The 27,592-nt window shown below is 37.4% G+C and overlaps 1 protein-coding gene across 3 annotated transcripts in view; it reads left to right on the top strand.

The window, feature by feature from the left end:
- Window positions 1–27,592, top strand: part of PDE11A (phosphodiesterase 11A) — a 136,826-nt gene that overhangs the window by 37,438 nt on the left and 71,796 nt on the right. For 2 of the 3 annotated variants that reach the window (XM_032190159.1, XM_032190157.1), the window contains exons 3-4: window positions 23,886–23,975; window positions 26,691–26,831. In XM_032190159.1, coding sequence (XP_032046050.1) covers window positions 23,886–23,975; window positions 26,691–26,831 — 231 coding nt within the window. Of the gene's footprint in view, window positions 1–17,918; window positions 18,080–23,885; window positions 23,976–26,690; window positions 26,832–27,592 lie in introns of those variants that run through there. The other variant, XM_032190158.1, reaches the window with a different exon arrangement.

The raw sequence follows: 27,592 nt of genomic DNA on the forward strand, positions 1-27,592 counted from the left end.
CACCAAGAACAGAAATGGTCTTGATTATAGTAGCAGTTGTGCAAAGTGTATATGACAGCATCTGGGATACAGGTTGACAGCACAGGACAACAGTCTTCTGCTTGCTGGTCTAAATAATAGCATAGCTGAAGGGCTGGTCATATATTTTATAATGTGCAGGGGGAAGGAATGTAATGGGTGGAGTCCAGAGAGCAACCATGATATGAGTTGACTCATATATAGGGAAATTTCAGTTAGAGAAAAACTGTCTTGAAATCACAGGCAAAGCCATAGGAGTTTTAGTAAGATATAATGTTTTGCTTTCACACACATTTTAAGTACTAACATTAATCCACTTAAATCTTCTTGGAAACATTTAGAAGAAATATTTAGAAATGTGGTTAGGATCAAATGTAACTTAATCACTTTTTTCCTTGTCGTGTTGTAGTCAGGACTAATGCTTTCAGAAGATATTTGTTATGACACTGAGTGAGAAAATCCTTCAGGGTAGTTGATTTTTGAACTCAAGTATTAACAAACTTATTTCTAACACATTCTGGTATCTGACCTTTCATCACTCAGCACAAGTTATCTGTAACAGTTAATGTTCAGACAAGTGGCAAAAACGTCTCATGCAAGTTTATGAAATTCTGCAGGAAGTCACCTTTTCATTCTGTCACTTTGTATGTTTTTGACAGCTTTGGTTACCAGAATGCTAATGCCTTCTCCAGGGCCCAAGTTTATTTTCTTTGTAAAGATGAGAACACCTAGGTTAAATTTTAAGTCTAATTTAACCTTAACCTTAAAAACAAACAAACAAAAACAAAAAAAATGAACAAAAATACTTATGCGCATATGAGGGGGAGGGAGATAAAGTAGTAGTCAAAAAGAGCCAATTAATAAGTCAAAGAGATGCTTAACTAGGTTGTCCATGTGTTCTTGGATGTTATATCATGTTTAAAGGAGCAAAATAAAAGGCTATAGTTCTGATATGGAAGCTAACATTTTTAAGACCCTTGAAGGTGTTTTTTTTGTTGTTGTTGTTTAAACAGGTAAAACTGTTTAGGAAATACTACTGATGGTATACTTGTTTTTCAGGCAGAAATGGGAAGACTGATGTTTATTTCTTAGAGTCACCAGCTTATCTTGTGTTGCTTCTTAGCTTTGACCTATTGCTTTTAGTCCCACCAGATTTTCTCCTGCCAAAGATTGCTGCAAAGAGATCCTGAAGGTAATGCTGTGCTTATACATAATCATTGTGTCCATACAGGATTCTTAACCTACACCTGAATGCCAGGAAGTGCTCCATGTTACTCCAGATATGCTCTAGACAAAATTTCCTAGTCAACCACAAATATGGAATCTAGGTTTTAAACCCTGGCATTAGTTTAACCATGGTGACACTTGAACTGGGTCTGGCATGGGGTGGTGAGGCTTCATTTCAGGGCATCACAGCTCCTCCTTGGGTGCTCACTGTGTATAAGTTCCAAGCCAAACCCATAAATAAAGATATGGTGTGCTTTGAGTTATCATTAATGTGCACTGCTCTCAAACAGTACTAAATGAAATTCGGGGAATGAAATTGAATGTTATGACTTCTCTTTAGGAAATCATATGCAATACACTGACTGAATTAAGTAAATATTTATCTTTACTTAAGAAGCTAACAGAAGTAGTGATCCTAATGAGAAAAAACTTCAATACAAGTGTTACGGGGATGAGAGCCTCAACATTTTTAGGCGCACTAGTTTATCTTTTCTTTGAAGAGTATATCCTTTATTTCATGTCTGTATACTTTCACCTAGAAGCCCCACTGATGAGTACTGTAGGTGTTGTACAAGTGATGAGCAGAAGGCAGCTGCTTATGCAAAGAGAAGGTATGAAGTATCACAAAAATGATAGATGCGATGTCATGAATAAGTGTCTGCTGACCTTTTAGTAGGCTTCAGAAGACCTTTTGGACACTTTGTGGGAATTTAATTTTTGTGCTGTATAAATTTTTCAGCTGAAAGGAGGCCACATAAATGTCAAGGGAAGAAGGAAAAAATCATGTAATAGGAGTCATAACTGAGAAATTGTAGAGGTGTCAAGTTCTTCACCTCCAAGAACGAGACCAGGGTTTTGGATTGGGATGGCACAGGTAATCGCAGGATAGTACCATCAGGCCACATGGTGGATCTAGTCTCACCAGGGACAGAATGACAAATAGGTGGCTGAATTTGCATTAATGCAGTTGTATGTTAGTAGGTAAAATACAAAGAAGGGTCTGATGCAGTGTTTGAGATTCTTTCTCAGATCTATCCAAAGCATGCTATATGTTTTCCATATGTTTTAATGTGGCAAAAAAATGTTTTGGTGGATTTCCTGTATTAGACAGTTAATGTTTTCATGACAGGCTCTTTAAAAGTGGTTGTTTGGAATACTTTTTTTTTTTCCTGGAGCAGGTTCTGTAAACTTGTTCTCAGTTCATATTGTTGGATCAGCATACTATAATATTACTGCAATCTTTTTGCCATACCATATAGTTATTTGTGATCGGCATTTACATATGCTGGAGTGTGGATGTAGGAAAAAGTTTTTCCTTTCTTTTGTGGAAGCACGGGGATTCTTTTGTCAGGAGTTTTTCTGAGACTCCGGGAAAAAAAAAAAACGGTCTTTTGTAAAAAGAAAAAATTGCATTCTTGATGAATATAAACTTGTTATCAGTATTATTAAAGTGTAATAATAATAATAATAATAATAATATATGCCTGTGCAGTACTGAGGAATGGAAATACAAACCCTACTGAGGCTAATGAGAACTCAGGATTAGATCTATTTACACTGTGAATTAGACTTTACTATAATATTTCAGTATCATTTGTTATCCTTTCTTATAGTATGTGTTTTGAGTGAAAGATTTTAATGTTTTTAAATTAGTGAGGGGAATGAATAGGTCTTCCTCTATAAGGTTGTTAATAAAGCCATAATAAGTAATTAAAATTGTATTCAGGGTATCATGCAACCAAGAGTTATAAAATAACCAGATTTATGGTGGAGGGAGTACAAGTGGTTTTTGTGCTTGTAAACCTTATTAACAAATAGTCTATTTACTTGTAATTTCCACCAACTTCTGAGCATGCCAACTATAGCATTTGGTTCAAATCTGCAGTCTTTAGCAGAGAATCAATTGTACCAGGCAAAATCCTTATACCTAGAGGTTGTTTTAAACTTTCAAGATTCTTTGGTAATCTGGAGGTCATCGTAATCTTTAGTAGACATTAGAACAGTCAAACTCAGAAAGTCTAATTTATTGCAGCTTCTCTGGGCTATCTCTGCAGTCTGGAACAACTCCAAATGCCACCTTACACTCTGTCCTACCTGCTTATATGCATACATTTCTCCCCCATGCATGTCTGCTTTCCACCTGCATGACTCTATGACTTATGGGGAAGAGGAGATGTGGTTCCCTGAGTTGGGACCGGAGGAGAAAAGGTCAGGATTTTCCCTCTTTCACTAAAAATCCATCACTTTAATTTGCAGGGAGCACTCCATTACTGAGAAATACAATTTATTTTCCACATGAGATTTTAAGTCTGTGTCTTTAATGCTGTTGAATTTGGACCCCAACTGTATTTTGTATTATACAATATAACAACAATAATTGGGTTCAATACCATTAGCCAGTTGTATTAGCAGCTGTCAGAATGGGCAGCAGCCCACATTCAAAGAGCTCTCAGACACTCAGATTATAGACTTTCACACAGCTGGAAGTAAATGAATGTGTTGTTCTGCAGCGTAGCTGAAATCAAGGGACTTTTTATGCAAGATGACTCACACCATAAAACAATCACAACGCTGTTCTTATCTAAAACAAGGAGAATGCTTTTCCTTTCATTGGTTAATGGAATAGTAAGTGCATTATAAATGTGCATATTGGTATTGTCAAGTATTGGGCTGAGCCTTCTTAAAGTTAGTAGCTTTGATCACAAGACTTTTCATTTTTGATAGCCATTTGAAGCAATTAAGCTCCTTTATGGAACAGAAGAGACAATCAGCAGATGTACTCAAGCTGATGTGCACTTGTCGCAGTGCAAAACGTGAGTGCTCACATGGAACATGCTCTGAGAAGCTCTCTGTGACTTACAGAAATAAGATTTGTGGGCACATACTAGTGAGAAGAAATGTGGCCCTGAGTAAGACAAGAAGAAAGTTGTTGTGTTTTTTGTCTGAAGGCTAACTCAGGGTTTGTACTTGGAGCAAAAAAGCACTTACTTATGGCTTAATTTAAAGTGATGAGACCTAATACATTGTTTATATAAAATATTGTTTTGAAGCAACTAGTTCTATTTTTAACGGAAACCACTTGCAGTCACAGTTCTGCTAAATGGGTGAAAAACATAATCAATGTTCAAAAATTCAAAATTCAATGCTTCTATCAAGAGAAACGTGTACCTTCTATCTCAGTGTTTAATTTTCTCCTGATGAGGAATACCTCCTCAATGAAACAAGTCCTCTCCAAGGTCCTGTGTTTGAAGAAAACTCCCCAAACACATGTTCCTAGAAGCTGCAGAAGTGTCTGTGGTAGCTGTTCATGTGTTAGCTGTAGTAGCTGTTTGTGTCTTTTAGTTTCAGAAAGCCAAAAACATGAGATGACTGGCTGCTGCCCCTTCACATTTCTTCTGCACTTAGGGAACACATCAAATAAGCACAAAGTATCAGCTTGCTACTTGTATTATTAGCGTAATGCTGTTCCCATTTTCCGTCTTCATACAGTGTGTGGGAAGGGAAAGATATATATATATATATTTTTTTTTTTCCTGTAGCTAGGAATTACTTACAAATGTAAGCATAGCCTTTTTTTTTTTTTTTTTTTTTTTCCAAGAATGTCAGTGCAGGCTGAACACATCAGTAGGAATATATCAGTAGTATATTCAAAATGAAGATTCATGGGTAGTTATGTTTATTGCAGTTAGTCTCCTAGCTCTAGTGTAGCTGCTGGTAATATGCTAAGAGGATGTTTAGTTAAGGAAGGAAGTGTAAGACTTGTCATCTCAAACACATAAGTGCAGGATGACTGTGAAATTCTGCTTTCAGTGCACATGTCCACATACTGGGCAAAGTTCTGGCACAGAAACTCATGGTTTCAGTTTTCTTTGAGTTTCTGGCACTTTAGCAGTTGTTATCATCTGAGCATAGCATGTTTCTCCTGATGAGACCTTAGAGCCATGCCACAGCTACTCAGAGTCCCAGAGAAGGGAAATGTTACTGCTCCTCACCTGCAAGTGGATAGGTCTAGCACTTCTAAGGCTGGAGGCTGTATTCCACAGTGGTAACTAACAGTGAAAGCAGACAATAATTGTCCAGTGCCTTGCAGTTCCTCTGTATAGAACAACTGGAGGAGAAAAGAAATACCTTACTGGGGCAATGGAGAAAAAATGCATCATTCTTACTGATGGCTTTATCAATGTGGAAGTTTATAAGTTTGTCAGAGAGATGGGAACAGAGGCAAAATCTGTTCTTCAATGAAGATTGTTTGGGAAATGAAAATGTTTTGTTCACTGTCCTCTTGTGGTGCTTTAACAGTACTTCAAAAATCTTGTAGTGACTTTCACTTAGATGCAGTGACTCCCAGTAACCTTCCAGGTCAGCGGTAGAGCCGAAAAAGAAACCACAACTCTGTTTACTTCTTTGTATCCTGACCACTGGAACTAATCCTCTCTCCTATTAATAAGAGTAACTGTATGATGTTCACAATGTGAACTGGTAACTTGGACTCATAAGTACAGTTCACATGAATAAAAGTGAATTGTAGAATTCGTTTAAAAGAAATGCACCAAACTGATTTTAATTCACTGAGGATCTGGGACAGGAGCTTTATGAGGTATAAATTTGCTCTTAGCTTTCTCAAAAAAAAGAGTTAATTTAGCACATCAATGGTTGGTCTAGTTCAGCTTGTGATACTTGCATTTCATCTTCTGTGTGTGTGTATTTGAACAGCCAGACACTGAAATAAAAATGTTCGTTGAACCAGAAGGTAGCACCTTTAAAGGCAGGAAAACAAATGAGTACAGTAGAATTTGAAAAAATTAGTTGCTACCTGGCATGTGTGTCCATATTCCTTGTGGAAGGAATAACCCTGAGTTTCTGCTGTTTGCTGCTGCCAAATTATTTGAGCCACCTAACACCCAAGTTAATGTCTTTTAACATGTTTTCTTGTGATACCATACGGCCAAGATGACTTTTTTTTTTTTTTTTTACTGCAGCCTATATAATGCTTTCTGCTGTTCAAGTGTGAATGCTGAAGGATTTAGAAGATGCAACAGAACTGTTTCAACACTTTTTTTTTGATTTATCTTTGTACGCAGTGTAAAGTTTTACTTTAAAGAATGACATTTTTTTCTTCATTCATATAATCATTATAAAATACGGGTGACAAAAATTTACCCATACCTGAAATAACACATTTGAATGCAGCAGCCAGATATTCTTTCCAATGCTGTTGATGATCCTGTGATAAACATGGAGGTGTCCATCAAATGATACACTGTATTGCTCTTGCTCTCTCCTGCTTGAGAGGCTACAAAATCTCCTTGTTCTTGGTTCAACCTGCCCGATTTTCTGAAACACAGTATTCCCATGAGGTGAGGATGCAGAATCTCTTTCCTATTCAGGTGTTTTATTTAAAAAAATAAATAAATAAATAAATCTAGTATAAGCCACTGGAAACCTGTAACATCAGGCAGACCTCAAGAATAATGTACAAGGAAGATTTCTCAACACTGTGGAAGTGAAACTGTTGAATGACATAGAATAGCAAATGTTACATCCTTTCTTCTCATCTGTGAACTCTGTGAAATGCATAGATATACTGAAATTGAACACTGTAAAAGTTAAAATTACTGTTTACTCCTGTTTTTCTTCTTTATTTTGATGTAATACTATTGAAATCATCGCTAATATATTTTTGCTGTGAGGTAGCTGTGAGGAACATAGTTACAATATGAAAATAGGTGTTATTTATTCACTTCATAATTATTTTGTTTAATTATGGCACCTGCTGTGTGCTAGTTGTCTCTGACACAACCACAGGTTTTCCTCAGTGAGCTGGGAGTGAGACTGTTTAATCACAGTAACTGTAAATTTCAATGCTATCCTTTTTATTACTGATGAGCTGAAATAGCATCTTAGGACTCAAAATTCATCTGGAGATGCTATTTGTGACATCAAAATACCTTTTATTTGAACTTTGCATAAAATTTTAGCTAGAGGTCAGTGTAGAACTTGATGTATTTGAACTTGTTTATTGGGGAAACAACATGTATTGATCTTCAAAATAATCAAAAACATATGTGCACTGAGAAGGAAGCACAGTGCATCAATATGTAATGTTTTGTGTGCATATTAATCTCTGAAATCTAGTTTTCTTTTGGTGTTCTATTCTTAAAGTGCAGTGGTCTGGCTTATGAGGAGGCAGCTATGTTCACTAGTATTAGCATATAACATGAAGTGAGATCCTATTTTGAATTATTTCAAAACAAAACGTATCATATGTCTTGCAAAATGAGCTCTTAGCTAATGTGCTCATTGATAGCATTTTTTGCTAGAATAGGAGGGTTTAAAAGATTTACTTGTGTTATTATATAAAAGTACTTTTACATATTCCCCCGACTCTCTTTAATATAAAACAGGCTTGGTAAAAATAAAAGCAAGAATATGGACTAGTGAAAGGGCCAAATTTAAGTGCTTCGTCTACTGCGTGCCAGCCATGTGGATGGCAGCAGGGAAAGCTGGAACCAGCCCTGTGCCCTGGAGCCTCCTTTCTCCTATTGGTGTGGGTACAGTCTTTTAACTTTCAGCAAGTCTGTGCGGGGGTAAAGATGGATAGATGGGAAGGAAAGAGTGGTGATGCTAGTAGTAAAATGGATAATGGTTTCCATGACAGGCCAGCAGCTCTTAGAAATGAGTTTTATGAAGTATTTTTTTGTTTTCTTCTTTACTTCACAGTAGCTGAAGTCTGATTTGTAGTTGCTAATTAAAAACGAACTGTTTTCAGGTGCAAGAATCTCTCTGTACACACAAAAAAAAAAGGGGGGGGGGGGAGAGGTAGGAGTAAGCTCCTTATTCAAATGCCTCAGGCAATTTGTATAAGGATATGGAGCTCTTTAGTCCTTTGGATTTGGTTGTACTGGCACCATCTATTGGTCTTTTTCGGTGAAATCAATTTATGCTTTGAATTTAGTTTCTCATATATGAAGTCCACAATCATGTAGGTATCGGTAAAAATAAATAAACTTGTTGCTTCCAGTGGAAAAAAGTAATAAGAATAAATCCTATTTACCTGTCTGTATAGTTTTTCAGGACAGATGACAGATGAGGCTAGTGTGCAGAATTCGCTGCCCTTTCTTGGGCTTTTCCAGTTCCATAGATAAAGTCTGTCTTTTTTGCAGTAGCAAACCTTACCTTGTAAAAAAAAAAAAAAAATAATAATAATAATCATGAAACCAGGAGAATTAAAACAAAGCAATATAAACTTTTTTTTCCCTGAGAAGCAGTAGCTAAATGAAAATTGGTTGTTCCATAAGCAGAAAGGGAGTTGGAATTGAGAGTTTTGAGGAAAAGAGAAATAAATCAGTATTAGAGTACAGAAAACATAGGAAATGGGTGTAAGGGCTGCAACAAGATTGAATGCATGTTGAAAGCTAAGCTGAGACTGATATTTTCCTAGGCAGATAAAGTTGAGATAAAATTCCTGGACACTGGGAAAACCGTTAAAATTATATGGAAAAGGAATAAAAACAGAAGGAGAGCAATCTTGTGCACATGTGCAGTGAGCTGTATTTAGATTTCTCTTTGTATGTCTGCAGTTCTGTGCAGCCATACGAAGCAAAGGTGTACAATGCAGGGCACATCCCTGATCGTTCAGGCTCTCCTTGGTTTGCATTCCTTGTTTAACAGCAGCTTTTATAGCCCAAAACCATGGCAGGGAGAGAGGGAATGAACATTCCTACTCAAATTCTAATCAAATTAAGGACTGCTACTCCTTTTCTGTATTTTCTATCCTCTTGGATATTTAATTTAAATAGCCTGTACAATGGCAGGACAGGCTCTGTTTCTGTTATTTCTGTAGCTCAAAGACCAGACAATACTGGTTTGTGTGCTGTTTCCTCCTTGGTACTGTGGAGTACCAGGGCGCATTCAGCCTTAGCTCAGCTACTTAAAGGTTGTAGCTGGAAGTGAAGTCTTGTTTTGCTGGGTGCTGTGTAAATGTTTAACGTAATTTGGCTCTAGATTGAACAGTAATGTAGGCACAAGTAAGCCCTTAACATCAGTAATTGCACACCAAAAATTACACTGGCATAATGACTTCTGAACACAATTCACCTGCCTGAATCAAATGCCCTCTGGTCTGCAGTTCAACAGCCATGTTAATATTAATTTCCTACTGTTTTTCTTGAGGCATGCAATGAGGTATACGTAAATATGTTTGCAAGAACCTTGTGTTGCTGGAAGCAAAATGCATGTCTGTATAAATAACTGTTACAGGCTTGCCTATACACCCAATTTTCTATATAAAGGCTTCCCACCTTCCCCCCCTGTTTATCCAGAGCTTTTTTTAGATACACAGTCACCTTAATCTGAGATTCAAAACACCATATGATTTTTCAGCATTAAGGTGCAGGATGCTGTGTACTTACTAGGTGTAAGAATAACATCTTTCAGAGCTTACACTGTAACAAATCATTGCTTTATTTCTCTGAGGATGTAACTCACTTGTATGGTTCATAACGCTGCTTTCACAGAGAGGTCGTTTAGTCAATTGGTTTGAACTGTTTCTTCTGTGCCCTTCACCAAATTACACCAAAGAAAGGAAGACAAATGGCATCTGCATTTTACTACATCATCTGAAGATGTAGTACATGTAAAAACACTTTGTAGCCAGTTGCAGAGGAAGGAGAAAAAGATATGTAATTGCTACTGGAGGCTGATGCTTCTGCAGCCTTAACTAGGAGCAGCCTCTGAGCACTGGGGAAGAATTTCTGAAAGACTGTAGTGAAAATGTTTGAATACTTCATTGGACCAACAAGTGAGATGCTTTAGGCAAGACTGTAATCATGAACTTGGGGCAACAGTATTTTTGCTTGAATAAAACATCTTTTTGAAAAATCACTGTTTGAAATCTTTGTCTGCAGTGGCCTGCAACAGATATGTCTCTAGGTATAAACAGCTTATATGACAAACAACTGCTGTACCTGCTGTGAGAGAAGATAGTGTGATATTTTCTGTGTCCAGTGGACCTCACAGATCTGTGATCATGTTTCTCATGCAGCAAGGTAGTACTTTACCACATCAGATTGGTAGCAGTCTGCAATATCGCGCTGTGGATTTTATCAGAAGAGAAGGTGCACCCGGTTTTCCTGGCACCTGAAAAGAGTGAATTCAGTGTCACCAGCTTCCTCTACGCTCTACAGACAGGTGCTTTAGGTAAATCATGATCTGTATAATTACACCACCAGGATTTGGCCCCACAGTCCCAATTTATAAGTATCTTTGCCTAGAAATTGGATAGCATTTGCAGGTGTGAGTCATTAGTGCAGGAGACACAATGATGTGTGGAAAAAGCTTGGCTCGTATCCAAACCAGCCCACATGCTTTCATCAGCACCTTGAAGTCTGCAGCACAGACAAAAATTGATTTTTTTTTTTTTTTTTTTTTTTTTTTTTTTTTTCCAAGTAAGGCTGCTATAGCCCACCCAGTCCTAAAGCTCAAAGGTGCAGCAACGTGCAGTGCTTCTCCTGGTGCTCTGTCAATCAGTGGTGCTCAAAAGGCAGTTTTGGAAGATGCTAATTTACTGTCTGAGTTAATTACCACAATTTCAGCTGAATGGAATAATGTTCCCCCTCCCCCAAAATGTGTATTCTCACTTAGCTTAAAAAAATAAAAATAAATAAAATCTATATTATATTTTTCAATAACAAAGATGTTTGAAACTTCTTTGGCTTATCAGTGCCAGATAATACCTTTTGAATTAGTAACATGAAGAGGTTTACAGTGCAAACATATCATTTGGTGTTAGAGATGTTAACTCTCCTTACAAATCTTACTCATACAATTCATTAGACCTTTCATGTTGTAGCATCTGTATTATTGCTACAGTCTTTTTGAATTTGCAATATGTAGGTACTTATAACCAAAGGAAAGTATTTTAACTATAAAAAACACCTTGGTCTGATCAATGAGATGCATAACTTATTTTTCAGTGTGTTAATTAAACAAATGTTACTAGTTTCTGAGAAATCTTTCACAGATTCTGACCTCAGCTGACTTTCAGGCATGTCTCTGCTGGTCATGTCACAGCAGTGATCAGAAACCTTGGAATGGCTCACTTAGAGATGAGCTCTTCCATTGTGATAATGATCCAATGGAGTATCCAGAAAAGAATCTGAGATAGACTTGAATGAGTGGTAATGTGTCTGGAGCATTTTTCAAGACAAAAGAATCTGTCAAATGTCAAAGTAAATCAGTATTTTAGAACATGCATTTGGAAGTTCTAAAGAATTAGGGAAATACCCAAACTATTACTTTTGTTTTATTTTTAAAATTTCATGAGCTGAAACTGAAAGCAGTTAATGATATTGACCTCCCTGACTGCAGAGTTAATGGAGGCTGTAAGAAAGTAATCAGCAAGTACTAGTAACGGCACCTTATGACAAGTGCTGTTCTAAAGAGAATTTCAGATGTCCTTGGGTAGGAAAAATGAGGTTTTAGTTCAGGAATACAGCTGGCTTACCTCCTACTGCTCTGGCAGACTTTATTCTTCTAAGGCCTAACATCAGCTGAAAGGGGATTCCTGACTCCAGAAGGTCATGGCTCTCATCCATCCAAACTCTGATTCTTTCTTACTGATGTCTTGTGAAGATTCTGGGCAAAACAGTAGAATTCAAAGTTATTTTTTTTAAGCAAAGATTAAAGACAGAAGTGTATTTTTATATACAAATTTACTTTCTCTAGCTGGTATGTTTTCAATATTACAGATTGAATCATTTTTTTTTTCTTTATAAATTGCACATTTTACTATGTGCTGCATAATCTTTTTTTTCCCCATATATGTTCTTTTCCTATTTTTGCAGTGAAGATAGAAAATCAAAACACAGCTTTTACACTTTCTTTTACAATTCTTTCTTTTACAACTGTATCTCTAAATCTTACCAATATATAGCATATATTTTTCTTACTTGCAGTTACTGAAATCATGGTTAGGATTCCAAGTTCTGTGCAGAAATGCTTGCTTCCTTTCCTGCTTTTATTCAGATGTTCTTGTGCACGGGCAAACCAGTAAGATGTGAGATTTAGGCACTCTTGTAGTTATAGAGCAGAGGTACCTAGAAAGCAGGAAATGTCAAACCAGTCAGGCTGTCTTGCAGATTACATGGCTTCACAGAAACTTTGTAAATATTTATGCTCAGCTTCTTCTGACTGGCATCTGTCTGGAAAGGGTAAAATACATTTTAATGTCAATCTGTCTTCTGTGAAATTGATACAACCAGATCTGATGAAAATGTCCTTGAGGCATCAACCACCTTTCCAGACCTTTAAAGAAGACAAAGTTCTGTAAATTACAACCATGTAAATACAAATTAAAATGTCAGAGGTATTACTAAAAGCTCACACTGATGTAGATGAGGGTAGTATTTGGTTCATATCCTTTTCTTCTGTTGTTCCTTTAAGTAAACTGTGTTCATAGTGAGGAAAATGAGAGAGGATAGAATATAATTGTTCAATGCTCTCTTCAAGTAGCTATAATAAGAAAACAGTTAAAGAATTTTTCTGTACTTTGTGATGGTCTTTCAGAAGTTCCCTTCATTTGAAACTGCATTTTTAAATTTATAACTGCATAATTTAAATTAAAAAAAATCTTATTAAGAAATTGCTCCATTGTATTACTATTGTATTGGTACTGCATCAGTTTTCATCTGTCCCTAATTGGGTAGTTACTAACTTTAGACCACTAAGAATGGCACTGTCTAGATTTTATAGATATGTGTCCCTCCAGCAAGTTCTCTGTCACTTCGGATAGAGACAGTTCTGAAAATGCTATTATTGATATATACTTGTCTGTTCATATACAAGCTCAATGTGGGGGTTTGTGCTTTTAAAAAATAAAGGTTTGTAGGGTTTATTCCCCCCCTTCACGTGACAAGTGAACACTCATAATATGGAAGTAGAAATGAGAATGCATGTTATAAGCATTACAGAAATTCTTAATTGGGTCTGAAAAAGCTGTAATAGAAACTAATTCAGGTTATCTAATTGGTACAGTTGGATTGAAATTACAATACAGTCGATTCTGGTAGTATAAAAATATATACTTTATGACAAAATGCAGAAACATTACATTTTTTAAAAAAAAGAAAAATATATATATACTGGAAATGCATTGTATTCTTTACAGAAATGAAAGGAGAACAGAAACAGCTTTCTCTGGATAAATATATGAAGAGCTGGCAGGAGAAACTCAACAAAATAACATAAGAATTTGTGTCAAAAATATGCTGTAATTATGTGGTAGTAGTGATGCTTCTGTGTATTATGAAAGAAATGGTCGATAAGTAAATAGGCACAGGAGCATCAAAGTAGGAAAAGAGGCATAAAATAGTGTGATATAAGAAACAGTCTGTTATGCTCTATGTTGTCCTTTGTAGACTATTTCTATTCCATCAAAGGCTTTATCCATTTGGGCATAAAGTTTCTGTAGCCTATGAAATACTATAAATGCTTTGACACAGTGTAACATAAGGGAATATGGACAGATGTAGTTGTTGTCATGAGCCTGGCTGTCTTTTAAGCTATCACCCAGACTCTATCTCACTTGCATAAGAAAACTTGCTTCAGATTTTCTTCTGGGAGAACAGAGAAGCTAAATTTATTCCTACCTGCTAAAATTTAACCAAAGAAATCTGGTTGGTTTGTGCATTAGACTCAGGCTTTTGTATTTCCATTGGGGTTTCAGCTAGGAGAATGGGCTCTTAGCAAGCACACCTGCCTTGCTGGAGGACCTCAGCATGGCAAAGCATTGGGCCTCTGCAGTAAGCTCCTCCAGAAACGGTCTCTCTACGTTTAAACAAATCCAATATGAAAAAATATATGAAAGAAGAACCTGAATAGAAACATAGTACTATCACTGTGATCTCATCAAGGACTGTTATATACAGATGAGCTAAATTCTTTTTTGGTTAAACTGCACACAGTATTTATGCAATGGCAGGATTGTTTCATTCACAACTCGCAATAACACATGTCTGTGCTCTGGCTTAAAAGACAATTTAATTTGTAAGAAAAGTGAAAGAAGACATCTTTATTCAGTAAAATGCAACAATTAGTAGAAGCGTTTTTTTGCTTTGCCTGTGTACTCTGATATTTTAAGATTGCAGCAAGAAGTATACAAATGTATCTTGTTCTCATTTTTGACAAGAGTTGGGAGTTGGTAACTGAATTGTAAGTAGAATTGTGTGGCTTAAACATTACTTTCTCAAAGGGTGCATGTGGAATTTATTCTTGTTTTCAGTACAATTTAGTTATCATGATAACAGGTATTGATATCATGATTGATATCATGATTACAAGTAGCACCCATAAAAGTAACACCACAGATGTGTGATGCAATCTGGCAGGGTAAAACAGAAATCTGCAATTGTGTTAATGGAAAAGTCAATTTTAAAATGGTATTTGTTAATCTTTCTATGCAGGTCTAAAGTTCTGATCTGTAGTTCTGTTTTATCAGTAACAGTATCACTTTTTTTCTGCTCTTATTCTGCAGAACGAATACCAATATCTTAGTCTCACGCAACAGCAGTTATGAAACTTTTATAAGTGTCTTTGGGCAGGCTGGGTACAGCGTTTCAGGTGTGGGAACCAGAAGCTTTTCCCTAATTTTGACAAAGTCTTTATCTGTGACCTTCTTCCTTCCCTGAGATAAATCATTTCATCTTTCTTTGGCTCGGTTTTCCTGTCTCCACAAGAAAATTACGACATGATATTGCTGCTGTAAAACTTCACCCCGGTCTGCCAAAGTGCTTTGATATACTGAGATTTAAGGCACTGCAGAACTGCCTACCAGTGCACAATGGCCGTGGGCTCCTGTGCCTGGGGACTAGCCTCTAGTGGCTCATCTACCAACAGGAGATAGCAGACAGGCAGTAACAGGCTCTCTTGTCTCTTTGGAAAATGTTATGCAGGTAAAATGTCCTCTGTGAACCCTGTCAACTTGACTTTTATTAAGGTGATGATATAATTTGACTGCGTCAAAGACTGAACAACGATCATCTTTGAAGGACAGAAAGTTAATTGGTAAGTAGGAGCTGTGGTTCTGAGGACACTTGTCTGTCTCACGATGCTGCTCATTCATGTTATTTCAGATGAACTAATAAAAGCTACCTAGCATTTTTCTGTCAGGTCTTGCCACAAAGGACAGCGCCCTGCCAGCTTGCAAAACCAATAGATGGAAACACTAGACCTGACAAAGAAACAATGGCTGTGTTGATTGTAACTGAACTGTGTGTCATCACACAGACATGGTGCATACCTCCACCATCCAGACTTGGTGGAGACTCTGAAGCCCTCGTAGTGAGGCATCTCCGTGGCTTTCAATTTGCCCGTAATATAGAAGTATACCAGCTTACTGGTTTGATCATATTAGGTTAGCTTCACAGTTCTCATTTGGGCTGCTTGCAGGATGACTTTTTTCCTTGCTTTCAAGCTTGATGTGCTTTGCTGAACCCCCAGGACTAAGTGCTGCATGCCAGGCATAAGGCTTACAGGTGCTTATGCTGTGACTGATGCTCCTGCTTTTTTCTTTGCCACCCCCTACTCTTCCTCACTTCGTTCATGTTTCATTTTAATCCTTCATATCTCATTTTAATAGAACCAATATTTTTGCTTGTCCAACTCTTCTCATTCCCTTTTCCCTGCTTTTCCTGCTGCAAATCCTGACTGATTTCACATGTTAAATAACTGAGTGTTAACCTGAAGTGTTTGCTGGGACAGGGCTTGTTATTGGGCATCACTCACAGAGTGTGAGTCAAACAGGGAAAAGCTTCCAATGCAGATAGAAGGATCTCTGCATGTATGAGACCATGGGATTTAATCCTAGATTAGTAGCCATTTTACATATGTTTAAATTTGGAGGGGGGAAGGGTGGGAGGAAATTCTAGTCTAGAAGAAATGCTGTCATATTTCAGATTTATCTGGATTAAAACAGTATTTGAAATGAGCTACTCTAGAAATTTGCCCTACAATTTATTATCCCTTCCACTTTATACCAAATGCTAAATTCACTGCAATGTTAAAGTTAAGACAGAATAACTCAGTGTGGCTTGTTTAGATTTTTTGAACTTCATCTCCTGCTGGTGGTGGCAGGTATGAATAATGTTTAGCTGCAAAATGACTGGGGCAAGAAACCTCCAGATATCTGCCAGAAAAATGAAATAAGATTAGTAGGTGTGTATAGTTCTGACTGTATAAACAGCCTTACAAGGGTCTTACTGTAAATCAAATTAGATGTGTTCAAACATCTGTGGTGCATAGGGGGAGAGAGAGGAGATGGGGTTTGTGCTGTAGGGCCTCAATAATGGCTGGAAAGGGGCAGGGGCTGAGGCTGAACCAGTCCATGCTGCGCTTATGCCCTCTCCTGCCCCTTGGTCCTGTGTGCAACACTCTCCCAGCACCATGGCTTGTGAGGACAGTGACCTACATAGGAGTCAGGTTTTTAAAACTGCAATAAGTCTGTTCCTGCAGGCGATGCGCGTTGTAATCTGTCTGGTGACGCAGTTATCTCGTTTGAATGTGTGCCAGTAATTATATGAGGCAGCCAAGCACAGAGTCAGGGCTGAAGAAATGCTCCTGTGCTCCTTTTCAGGCTGTTTACAGCAATCAAAAGCTTCCACAGTTAGCCAGCTTTATAGGACAGAGACACAGTCATCTGTTTGTGAATATTAGGACATTTTTATGGCACCATGTAAATAACCACAGGTAAAATTAAAAATAATAATAATAAAAAATAAGCCCAGGGCAATAGAAAATTGCTCCAGCCTCTGTTGGTTCACTGATGTGAACTCATTCCTGAGTTGGTATGCGCCATAATTCATGGGATGTCTCTATCTAGGGGATGTCTCTACTGAGCAATGGTTCTGTCCATGCTTGGAGTGGAAAAATAATTTTGGAAAACATTTCTGGGAACTGCAAATCTAGGTGATGATCACATTTTATCAGAGGTTTGGACAGCTGGCAGAAGGTGATGGAGTTTGGATGAGTGCTTGTGCTTAATGATTTTGCAATTTATTTTGGTTTCTCATTTTCTGATTTATTTAAAATATTTCATTTGCTGAACCTATTTTTAATACTTCAGGAAGTGTTTCAAGGGGCAGCTGGCTTCCCTGGCTTGTTTTTAAGTATGTTCATAAAACACTTTAACTTTAAGCTATTGTAAAAATATTTGCTTTATGAAGATTTTTTTTTTTCTCTTTCTAGGAAGCCTGTACTACCTCGCTTCCTGGACAGAATTACCAAGCAAACTGTATAAAAAGAAGTGACTGTTGCGGCCCCTAAAGACAACAGTTGAACCAGACAAGTGTTTGCTGAGGGTATATCCTGAAGTTTGTGCCAGATTAGGCACTCCAGTCTTCCTGAGAGACATCTTACCTCCATCAGACATCCAAACTGTTGTCTTTTGTGACCACAGGCAAGGGGATGCTTGGAGCATGTTGGAAGCCATGAGTTAGCCTATATCCATCAGATAGTTGTGGCACTGAGTGCTCTCAGAGAATGCTTAGTGCAGGGAAAACCGCATGTGCAGGAGGCAGGGTAAATGTCACTGCACTTAGCTGAAGCTGAGTTCAGGGCTTCTTTCCAGCCAGCAGCATGAAGCTAGCATTTTACCTCTGCAGTGTGCTGCCATTGCAGCACTGGCTCTTTTTCACGATTAGCAAATAACTTTCTGCATTGCAGGTCTGCATGCGTGCAGCTAGCTTTGTTGTCTATACCATTAGATGTCATTTAAAAAAAAAAAAAAAAAAGGCAAAACACATGGAGATCTGCAGATACGAAAGCTGCATCCCTATATAGGGTAAGAAAAATAATTCATGTTATTTCATACTGCTTTGTGGTTGATGTGGAGCTTGTATTATTTGAGAGAGGAAAACAACACTGAGGTTAGGAAATTAAAGACCTTATATACCTTTTGTGAGGTGAAAATTGCAAAACTTCAGCTATTTCTAATGAGACACTCAATTCTAGAAAATAGGCTTTTTTTGAACTTTGAAAGTAGGAGCCAGCAGTGGGGTTTTCATGGGCAGAAGAAAGAGAAGGGTTTGCAGGTTCTGTGAAGCACCGTTGTCCCCAGGCTGTGTGATGAGGAGAATGTTGGTGTCACCTGTGGCCAGGCATTGTCAGAAAGAGCTTGATCAGAGGTCTGGTACTGCCTGTTTCTCATGATAAAAAGGTTTATAGCATGTATAAATTACTATGAGACTCAAGCCCAGATCACTAGAGAAACTCTTCTTTTTTAGCAGTTAAGAGGAACATTGTTAGACATCTCTTATAACCCATGTTCTGACTATGTCCCAGTATCTATGAAAAGGCAAGTGAGTGCTATATCCCAAGACGCTGGGATGCTCTAGTATAGGTGTCCCAACACTGCAGCCAGGTATAGAACTGTTGGTCTATAAAATTGTGCTTATGAACAGAGGAACCATATGGAAGGCTGCCCTCTGAAATTTTGAAGGACTGTTGTGCTTCATCTGGACTTCAGAACTGATGTCATACAAACCAATGAAACAAGGGCAGGTTTATTTGTAGCTTTCGTGTCCTAGCAGTTAATACAGTGGAATTTGGGAATGCTTAGTACTTCTAAATATGAAGCTACAGCTTCAGTGCTTATCTGCAGATTTAAAGGTCTAACTTTGCTCATAACAGTTGGAAAAATTTGGAGATGTGTGGAGGTGATAAAGCAATGAGAATCTATCCTTCTGCAGGAAGGAAAAAGTAACAGTGGGCAGGACAGCCATTCGATATCACTGCTTTAGTTTTGCAGAAAAGATGCATCATCATCAGACCTCAGCTGAAAATTAAGTGAGTGCATATTGCAGCTTCTAGTACTTATCCTGTTCATTCCTTTGGTATATGTGTTTTGGTACTCCTAATATAAAATAATTCCATAACAAAATAGAATTCAGAAATGAAGAGGATGAAATATTGAATTGGTCCCTATCACTTCACCATTTTTCCATAGATGGTTTCCTCCCCTGATAAAATATGGAATACTTTGTATGTGAATACAGCTTTTTAGCTTTTGTATGCCATTCTGAATTTGAGGTGCCTGTAGTTGCTACCTGAGGATGCTGCACTTGTTGGACTGTTAGGTATGAGAAATGTGTCAGGTTACCTGGACCCTGTATGCTCAAGTAATTCACAATATAATCTTGTTAACCTGCAATTATCTGAATGTGTTATAGCTGGCACCAGAACAAATGGTTGTCTCTTCCAGCATCTTAGTAGGTTCATTAGATTAGCTTATTATTCAGACTGAACATTATTTTAATAAAATATACTATTACAAATTTACTGATTTGTTTGTTAATATGCCTCAAGGTACTGTGATGAATCATTGCAACTAATCTTATTTGCCAAAATAAATGAACAAAGTATATCTAGTAAAGCTATATTTTTGATGTTTTCGTATTCTGCCTATTCTCTTTCTTAGCAATTTGCTTTGTTTAATAAATCTGCAGGCTTTTTTCCCTGTCATTAGTTCAAATTAGATATGGAAGGAAATTTCCTTTCAGGAACACTCTGTTTTCCTTCAAAAATATTTTTAAAAATCTCCTTTAGGCAAGGGAAGATAATTTTATGCCTTTTGGAAGGGTACGTCAGCTGTTTTTCCATGAATTTCCAACACATATTGTGCATTGGTGTAATGAAAACATGCAGTGTACTCCAGCTTTGAACTGGGTGCCAGTGATGCCTTAAGTTCCAGCATCACGTAGGCTTCACCATGTAATAAAACAATTTGGTAGAACCTGTACAGACCTTGGCTGGTGGTAGAGGCAAGCCGGCCTGACTCGTCCAGTGCTGCAGGAAGAACAGCAGATGGGGAAGAAAACAGCTCCTTCTTGACAAGATCACCTCACTGAAACAAATGAAAATAAGCATGTGTTATCTGGGTCTGCTCCTGTGACGTGCTGAGTAACAGTGTATCTATGACGAGCCATAATCTCTGTCCTTTCTCTAAAATTTAGATTTGTGCCTAATTTATTTGCTATAATCAAAAATCAGTATTATATTACCAAACCATATCTGTGCTGGAGATTTAAGACATTAAAATATGGACTGTGTTTTTATGCTTATTATAAGTAAAATGCTTTTATTTAAGAAGCAATCGTAATAATCAGCAGGAATGGAAATAGAATTGCAGTGCATTACGATTCTGTATTGCAAAGTATTGGAGCACCAAAGGATCTGTAATTATATACCTGTAACTTAAAGGGTTATCTCCAGTTTATGGTGTTATATGCTATTTCCTTAACTCTTTCTTTGTGTTCCCCTCAGAGGAAAAACACTTGAAGGGAATCTGCACAACAATACCAGCTCATTATAATGTGTGGCTTGGTCAGAAATGAGCTGAGTATTGTTACTGCATATATGATGAAGTGTCAACAGCTGTAACATCAGTAGGTTGAAGGTGCTTGTAAAGACATCCTTTCTCTTAAAACATGACAAAATAAACCAGAAAGCAGCATCAGGCACTGCAGACTTAATTTTGTAATTTGAAGTCAAAATGTGATAACTCCATTCAGTAATTTTTGATGAAAAAAATCTTATTTAAAATTCAGATACCATTAGCAATGTCTATTCTTTATTGGTACTATATTACAACTTGCCAAAGACTTTTTTACGTAGCAGTTGCCCTTACAGCTCAGAAAGTACGGAAGAGGAAAGACAGTAGGGCTTTGCTCTTACGCTTGCTCTTCTGTAAACAATGATAATTGATTTACGTCTTATTACAGATTACTACGGGATGGTTTCTCTCTAACTTATGGTTGATTTTATCTATTTTTTTCTTAATACTTGTCGACATTTATTATTTTTTTTTTCTACTGATTATATTAAACAGCTTGGTATTTGATGTCTGTTTTAGTTGTGCTAAACCTTGCACAATTAGTTTGAGTGGTGGAAAAAAATGACGTAAGTCAGCTTTTTCTAGACCCTTGACATTTCATGAACCAGTGTTTTATTGATATTGCTTCTGTATAGAAATTGGAATTTGTATTCTGGAGAGTGGTGTTTTTCAGTATTGAAAAACTGTATTTTCTTCTTGCTAAATAGATGTTCTTGCTAGCTGCTTCTGTGATGGCTGAAGGTTGATAAACTGCTTTCCATTGCCATGGTGTCATGTCATATTTGGGAAAATAGGTTCCAGCGTGGGACCAGTGAATACTAGTATTTACTTATTTTTATTAAGTAAAAATTGTATATAGCCTCACTATGATGTAAATAATTACTCCAATGTCAGATTTTTCTCAGTTAATTTTTTCTGCTCTACATACATCTTACTTGTCTGTGACATTTAGTATTATTGCAAAGGAATAATTACAAGGGAATACAGATAGGTTTTTGCTTCATTTTGGAAGTAAAATCTACAAATATGCAAAATTCTCTTAGAAGTTCTTAAACAATGATGAACCCCTCAGGGATTGTATTTCAGTCCTTGCTTTTCATTTCTTGTGCTCTTTCCTACAGGTCTGTTGTGATAGATGACCAGCTTAATTACTGCTGTTGCACAATGATAAGGTTTTGTCAAGTCTGAAGTGCCTCATTTTCCTTTAGAGGGAACCAAGGTGGAAGTGAACTAAAGTAAAGTGTTTGCAAACTAGCAGTATAGATGTGTTTGTGTGGATTCATGACATCTGCAGTTACTCTGACAAAATGGCAGCTGCAAAGGTGCAAAATTCAGAGGATTTGAAGATCCTTTTAGAGGACTCATCTTTACCCCAACACAAATGAACTAGTTCTGTAGCCTATGGAGTGTTTAAGGAAGGTGACGCAGAACAGCAATTGCTGCTGAGTGTTCTGGTTCTTCTGAGAGATTACAACTCTTAATTTTTTCCTCAAATAGTCTTAATAGTCCACTTTCCTGGGTTAGCAGTAATTTTCTAATGAAATGGAGTTCCAAAGACAAATGCCAGTTTCTCTTTGCCAGAATTTCTCACAGGAGAGGATTGCTTGCAGTGGATCTCCCAGCTGACAAAGACTGGAGAGAAGAATGGTTAGTTGCTGTAGCATTACTTTTTTTTTTTTTTTTTACTTTTTTTTTTTTTTTTTCAATTGGAAATGCTCTTTCACTTAGAAATCACACTTTGTTACCAAAAAGGAGAATATCATATACCTACCATGTGAAATTAATGACGGTGCTACAGAAATGATTACATATAGTTAGTTTAAAAATCACAGTGATATGCTTCAGTGCACCTCACTGGAACTATTTTCAGGTTATACACTCTATTTTCAATATTCACACAGTTCAGGATGGGAAGCCCACATATGACTTTTATGTCACTCCCTGTAGTGATGCTTCCTGCCAACCTGAGTTGTGCCCTGGTCCCTCCTCAGCCGTGCCCGGGTGTTTTGCAAGTAGAGGTATCTTTCAGAATAGGTCCAATGGAGCAAAGCCAAGTAACCCTTCTGAATCAGGCTCCCTTCCCTTGTTGGTGAAGTTTATTTCAGTGCTCATACTATTTTGTCCAAAGACATCAAGGTGGACTGAAGCTCTCTCTATCAACCTTTTCATATATTCCACTAACCATCTGGCGAACTTCTGTATCTCTTCAGCTATACAGAGGAGCTGACTCTGTAAAACACAGAACACTCCAATTCCTGCTGGCTTCACAAATGTTGAGACCATTCAGCACCCATAAAATCTACTTAATATCTCAGACCCAAGTTTGGAACTGCTTTGCAATGACACTGTGTTACAGGCTTGTTATCAGTATGTGGCTTAAAAAAATGTTATTATTGGACTTTGTTCCACTGTCATCCTTGTGAAAGTGCAGGTCTTAGAGCTATTCAAATATTTGACCAGAATGGTTTACTCATGTCAAACAGAACTAGCCTAAAGTATGGTCAGCTTGTGCCTCAATATTTTCCCAGTCCTTCTTGACTAGTCTCTCTTTCTTAATGGATGGTGATGTATTAAGCCCTAGCTTGCTCCCCTTAAAGGCTTAAATATGAAGGTTCTTGCAGGTCTAAGTCTTGTTATTTTTTTCATTCATTTTAATTTAACTTCCCTATCCTTTCTCTTCCCTTGTGTTTTCTCAAGCATATCTGTAACCCTTTCCCCACCCCTTTTTCCCCCTCACTGAGAAGACAATCAGCTTTCTGACTAAGAGTTTTGGATGGATGTGTTATGTTCCACAGTGTTGGTATTCTGCAAAATCTGTGTCCTCTAGAAATCAGCAGGAATGTGACTCAAGCTGGCTGTTTTCAGTTTTTACCTACTTTAGATCTTAGAACAAAAGCAGTCCAGAAAAAAAATAAAGAATACTTCTGCTGTGGAAGCTGCTGTGCCTACAGTATTTTAATATAGTCTTTGGCAAACAATTGCTAGACTTGAGAATCTGCAATTTTCTAGATAAGTCATAGAGGAAACTCACTATTGGGACCTATGAAACCAAACACATTCATTCTTTACTTCCAATTGGTCTTTGTTCCATCCATTTTCTGTTCCTTGTCTATAATGATTTCACTTTTTTTTTTTTTAGTGTTCTGCTGAAGAGTGAGCGGGCCAAGACCTTCCTGGGAAATGCAACCTAAGTTTAGGTCTCTTTGCTAATAACATGTGTCTAATTGCAGTTGTTTTTAATTTCTTCTGATCCTAGGTGATGCAGATGTATCTCCCATTCTGCGGGATTGCCATATCTAATGCCCAGCTGTTTGCAGCTTCAAGGAAAGAGTACGACAGAAGCAGGGTGGGTAACAAAACATGTATTGGACCTTCTTTTGTTCCTTCAGATTCCAGTTACGCATATGCGTTTGCTAAATAGTTTTGACTATATTTTATTTCAAAAAATTGCATTTCCAACAGGTAGTGAACTTTACTGAGGCAGCAAACAGAGAACATGGGAGGGAAACACTCTTGTTGGTGGCTATTGTTTCCTGGTGTCAGTTTCTTGTTTTGTAGCACTGAGACAATTGTGCTGGTGACACAAGACAGTACAGTAGAAAGCTACCCTGGCAGCAATTCAAACTCTTGTAAAACTCCAGAAATAACCCTTTTGGTATGCTGGATTTGTAATATTCAGTTCATGTACAAATAATGTGGATGTATCCTTATAAAAGTGAGCAAGCAAGAAGACCTCTATGTGAAGGATTTTGACAGCATATGTCTGCATAGATATGTTACATTACTCATTGCTGATGCTATGCATGAGTTGAGGCAGGAGGCTCCAAAGAAGTGAAAATAATACTGAGCTCACATGCCAGTTGCTTCTTGGAGAGGCCTTTATTTTTTAAGAAACAAAGTTGTCATTTGGAGGTTTTGTCCTAATTGTTGAATTTCTTTCACATCACCTTTCCTTCAATGACAGATAATACTTTTGTGATTGTGGATTGTACCTCATCAAAGCTTCAATAGAAATACCATCTGTGGTGTTGAACTACTCTTGCTTCACAAATCTGGGGAAACTATAGTGGGGTGGGTCCTTATATCAAGTGCTAACATTTTCATATCCACGATTTTAGTACTTTCCACTACTCTGAAAAACAAAATTAGCCCTTTATAATAGTTTATAGATTTAAGGGTCATTAAGTATTTGAGCTTGCCTTCTGTCTGGGTCTGACTACAGATTACTATATTTTGGGGTGGAGACATGGAACAAACAGGAAAAAAAGCCTGTCTGCCAAAGTTTTTGTTTGTTTGTTTTTGCATTGTTTGATGTTCAAACAAAATAATTTTTTGATTACTTGAAGACTTAAAATTAGCTACAGATTCCCAGCATGCAAGGAACAATGACAGACTTTTGAAGAATTGGCATTTATTCTTCTAAGGGAGGCATTCAGCAGAAAAATATTATGGACATTCTCATTCTTCGTCAGAAAGTGGTAAATTCTGGTGGGTGGACACATTAGGAAATTGGATTAGAGATGTGAATTTTTGTTTCTTGTTGCTTTAGCTATGGGAGGAATAGCAAGTATTTGTTGCCATTTGACAAGTACACGGTAGCCTGTACTTGTGTTTTTAACTTGTTGTTGGTCTTCAGCTTTGGCTAGTCCGTGGTTGAAAATAGTTGAGTAAAACATGATAGATAGGCCCATAATTTGCTTCCCTTTCACCCTCCCGCCCCCATCAACCTGCGTACTGGTGGTGGCAATTTCCAGTGACTGTGATCAGCATTTTGATGACCACTGCACTTGGGAGAGCTAAGCCCACTAACATGGTTATGCTTACCTATATGGGTGTCCTTTAGTTTCAGTACCCTAAATCAGAATAAAAGGAAAAGTTTTGGACTTTAGCTGTGATTTAGCTCTGGCAGGCAACTAAGTACTACATAGCTGCTTGTTCTCTCTCCCCAGGTGGGATGAGGGAGAGAACTGGAAAGATAAAAGTTCAAGAACTCATGGGGTTGAGATGAAGACAATTTGCTAGGTAAAGCAAAAGATACACATAAGCAAAGCAAAACAAGGAATTCATTCACCACTTTCTATCGGCAGCCACATCCAGGGAAGCAGGACTCATCACATGTAACATTTGCTTGGGAAGATGACCACCATCACTCTGAATATGTCTCCCCTCCCATCCACGCCCCCTTCCCTCTTTGCCCCAGCTTTTATTGTTGAGCGTGTCACCATGTGGTATGGAATCTCTTTGGCCAGCCTGGATCAGCTGTCCTAGCCATATCCCCTCCCAAATTCTTATGTATCCCCAGCCTCCTCTCTGGCAAGGCAGCAAGAGAAGCAGGAAAATCCTTGGCTCTGTGTAAACACAGCTCTATAACAAGTAAAAACATTGGTGTTTTGTCACCAATATTTTCATCAAAAGTCCAAAACACAGCATTATGTGAGCCTCTAAAAAGAAAATAAACTCTATCCCAGACAAAACTATGAAAACTTACTTTGGTCTCATAATAAGAAAGAACATAGCCAATTATTTTTATAGGTAATGAAATGAGAAGATCTTCATTTTAAATCATCATATTTTACAGACAAAGTTGTTAGTGGTTAATTTGGGATCAGAGTGTTACTGGAATATAGAAGTCTTGATGTCATCTTTTCTCTCCAACTTTGAACATGCAGAATGGGAAATAAATGAACAAAATGAGTATAAATGCATCAGCAAATTCAATACAGCAAATCAAGTAACTCAATCCGTACTGCGTACTTGGAGAGTTGCATTACAGCCATTGTTTCATTTTTGGATCAAAATTGAATGGTTTGAAAGATTCTCACTGTTTGTTATGAGTGGTATTGTGCCCAGTGTTGAGCTTAGAAATGAATACTTGTTTTTCTCTTCAGATACCCCCATCCCTCCACTCAATGATTCTGTTGAAATGATCATTAAGAACTTTATGTGAAGGTTTCGTTGTATTACTTGTATTAAAATGAAGCCCAGAGATCAACTCCTTGTGATGCTCCATGTATCTATTTATTCTGCAACTAAAACAAAAGGTTTCTATCCGTATATATAGGCTTTGCTGGAAGTAGTGAATGACCTCTTCGAAGAACAGACTGACTTAGAGAAAATTGTCAAGAAAATTATGCATCGGGCCCAAACCCTACTGAAGTGTGAAAGATGCTCAGTATTACTTCTGGAAGATATTGAATCACCAGTAAGTATGTCTGCATGTTCTGAAGAAGGGTTAACGTATGAGTAGTGTAGCAGCTTTTTTTTCAGGGAAACTGAAAGGTACATTTATTTCTTTCAAGTTACCTAAAGGAGTTTAATGGAATGCCTGTAAGTTTTTGGTGGATCCAACTGTGGTGTGATCCAGCAGATAACCTATGATTTGCAGTTTTCTATGTCATGGAATTTGTCTGTACTGCAGAGCAGCTAGAACAGCTTAACTGAGAAGCAAGGTCTGCTCTGGTCTGCTTAAAAAAATAAAAACGACCTGATTTATTATCTCTCTTTTATTTTTATTTTTTATTTTTATTTTATCTTATTTTATTTTATTGTTTGTAGTAGAAGAAAAGAGAAGCCTTGTCTGTAGATTCATTTACATTTACCTGGAATTTATCATCTTGATGTTTTCAGGCTAATGCCTCGTTAAATAGGTGGTATTTCCAAACAGTTTTAGAACTATACTTGTTCTTGTGATAAAAGAAAGCTTTTACATTGAGCAGGTGAAGTGAAAACATGACTTTCAACATTACTGAAGTATTCTTTTTTTTTTTCCAATTGCTCTTTCCAATTGATCAGGGAATAATTATTTTGTTGTACAGTTCTTAAGTTGAACAGATGGAGGTAAACTATACGAAAGTATATGTCAAGAGCTGGATTTCATGCATCATTTTGACACGGACTTTTGCTGGGACACTGTAGATACTGCTATTCGCAGGGTATGAGATCTTCTTTTAAGAATGTTTAACA

This window comes from Aythya fuligula, chromosome 6 (assembly GCF_009819795.1).
Source record: "Aythya fuligula isolate bAytFul2 chromosome 6, bAytFul2.pri, whole genome shotgun sequence".
Lineage (NCBI taxonomy): Eukaryota > Metazoa > Chordata > Aves > Anseriformes > Anatidae > Aythya > Aythya fuligula.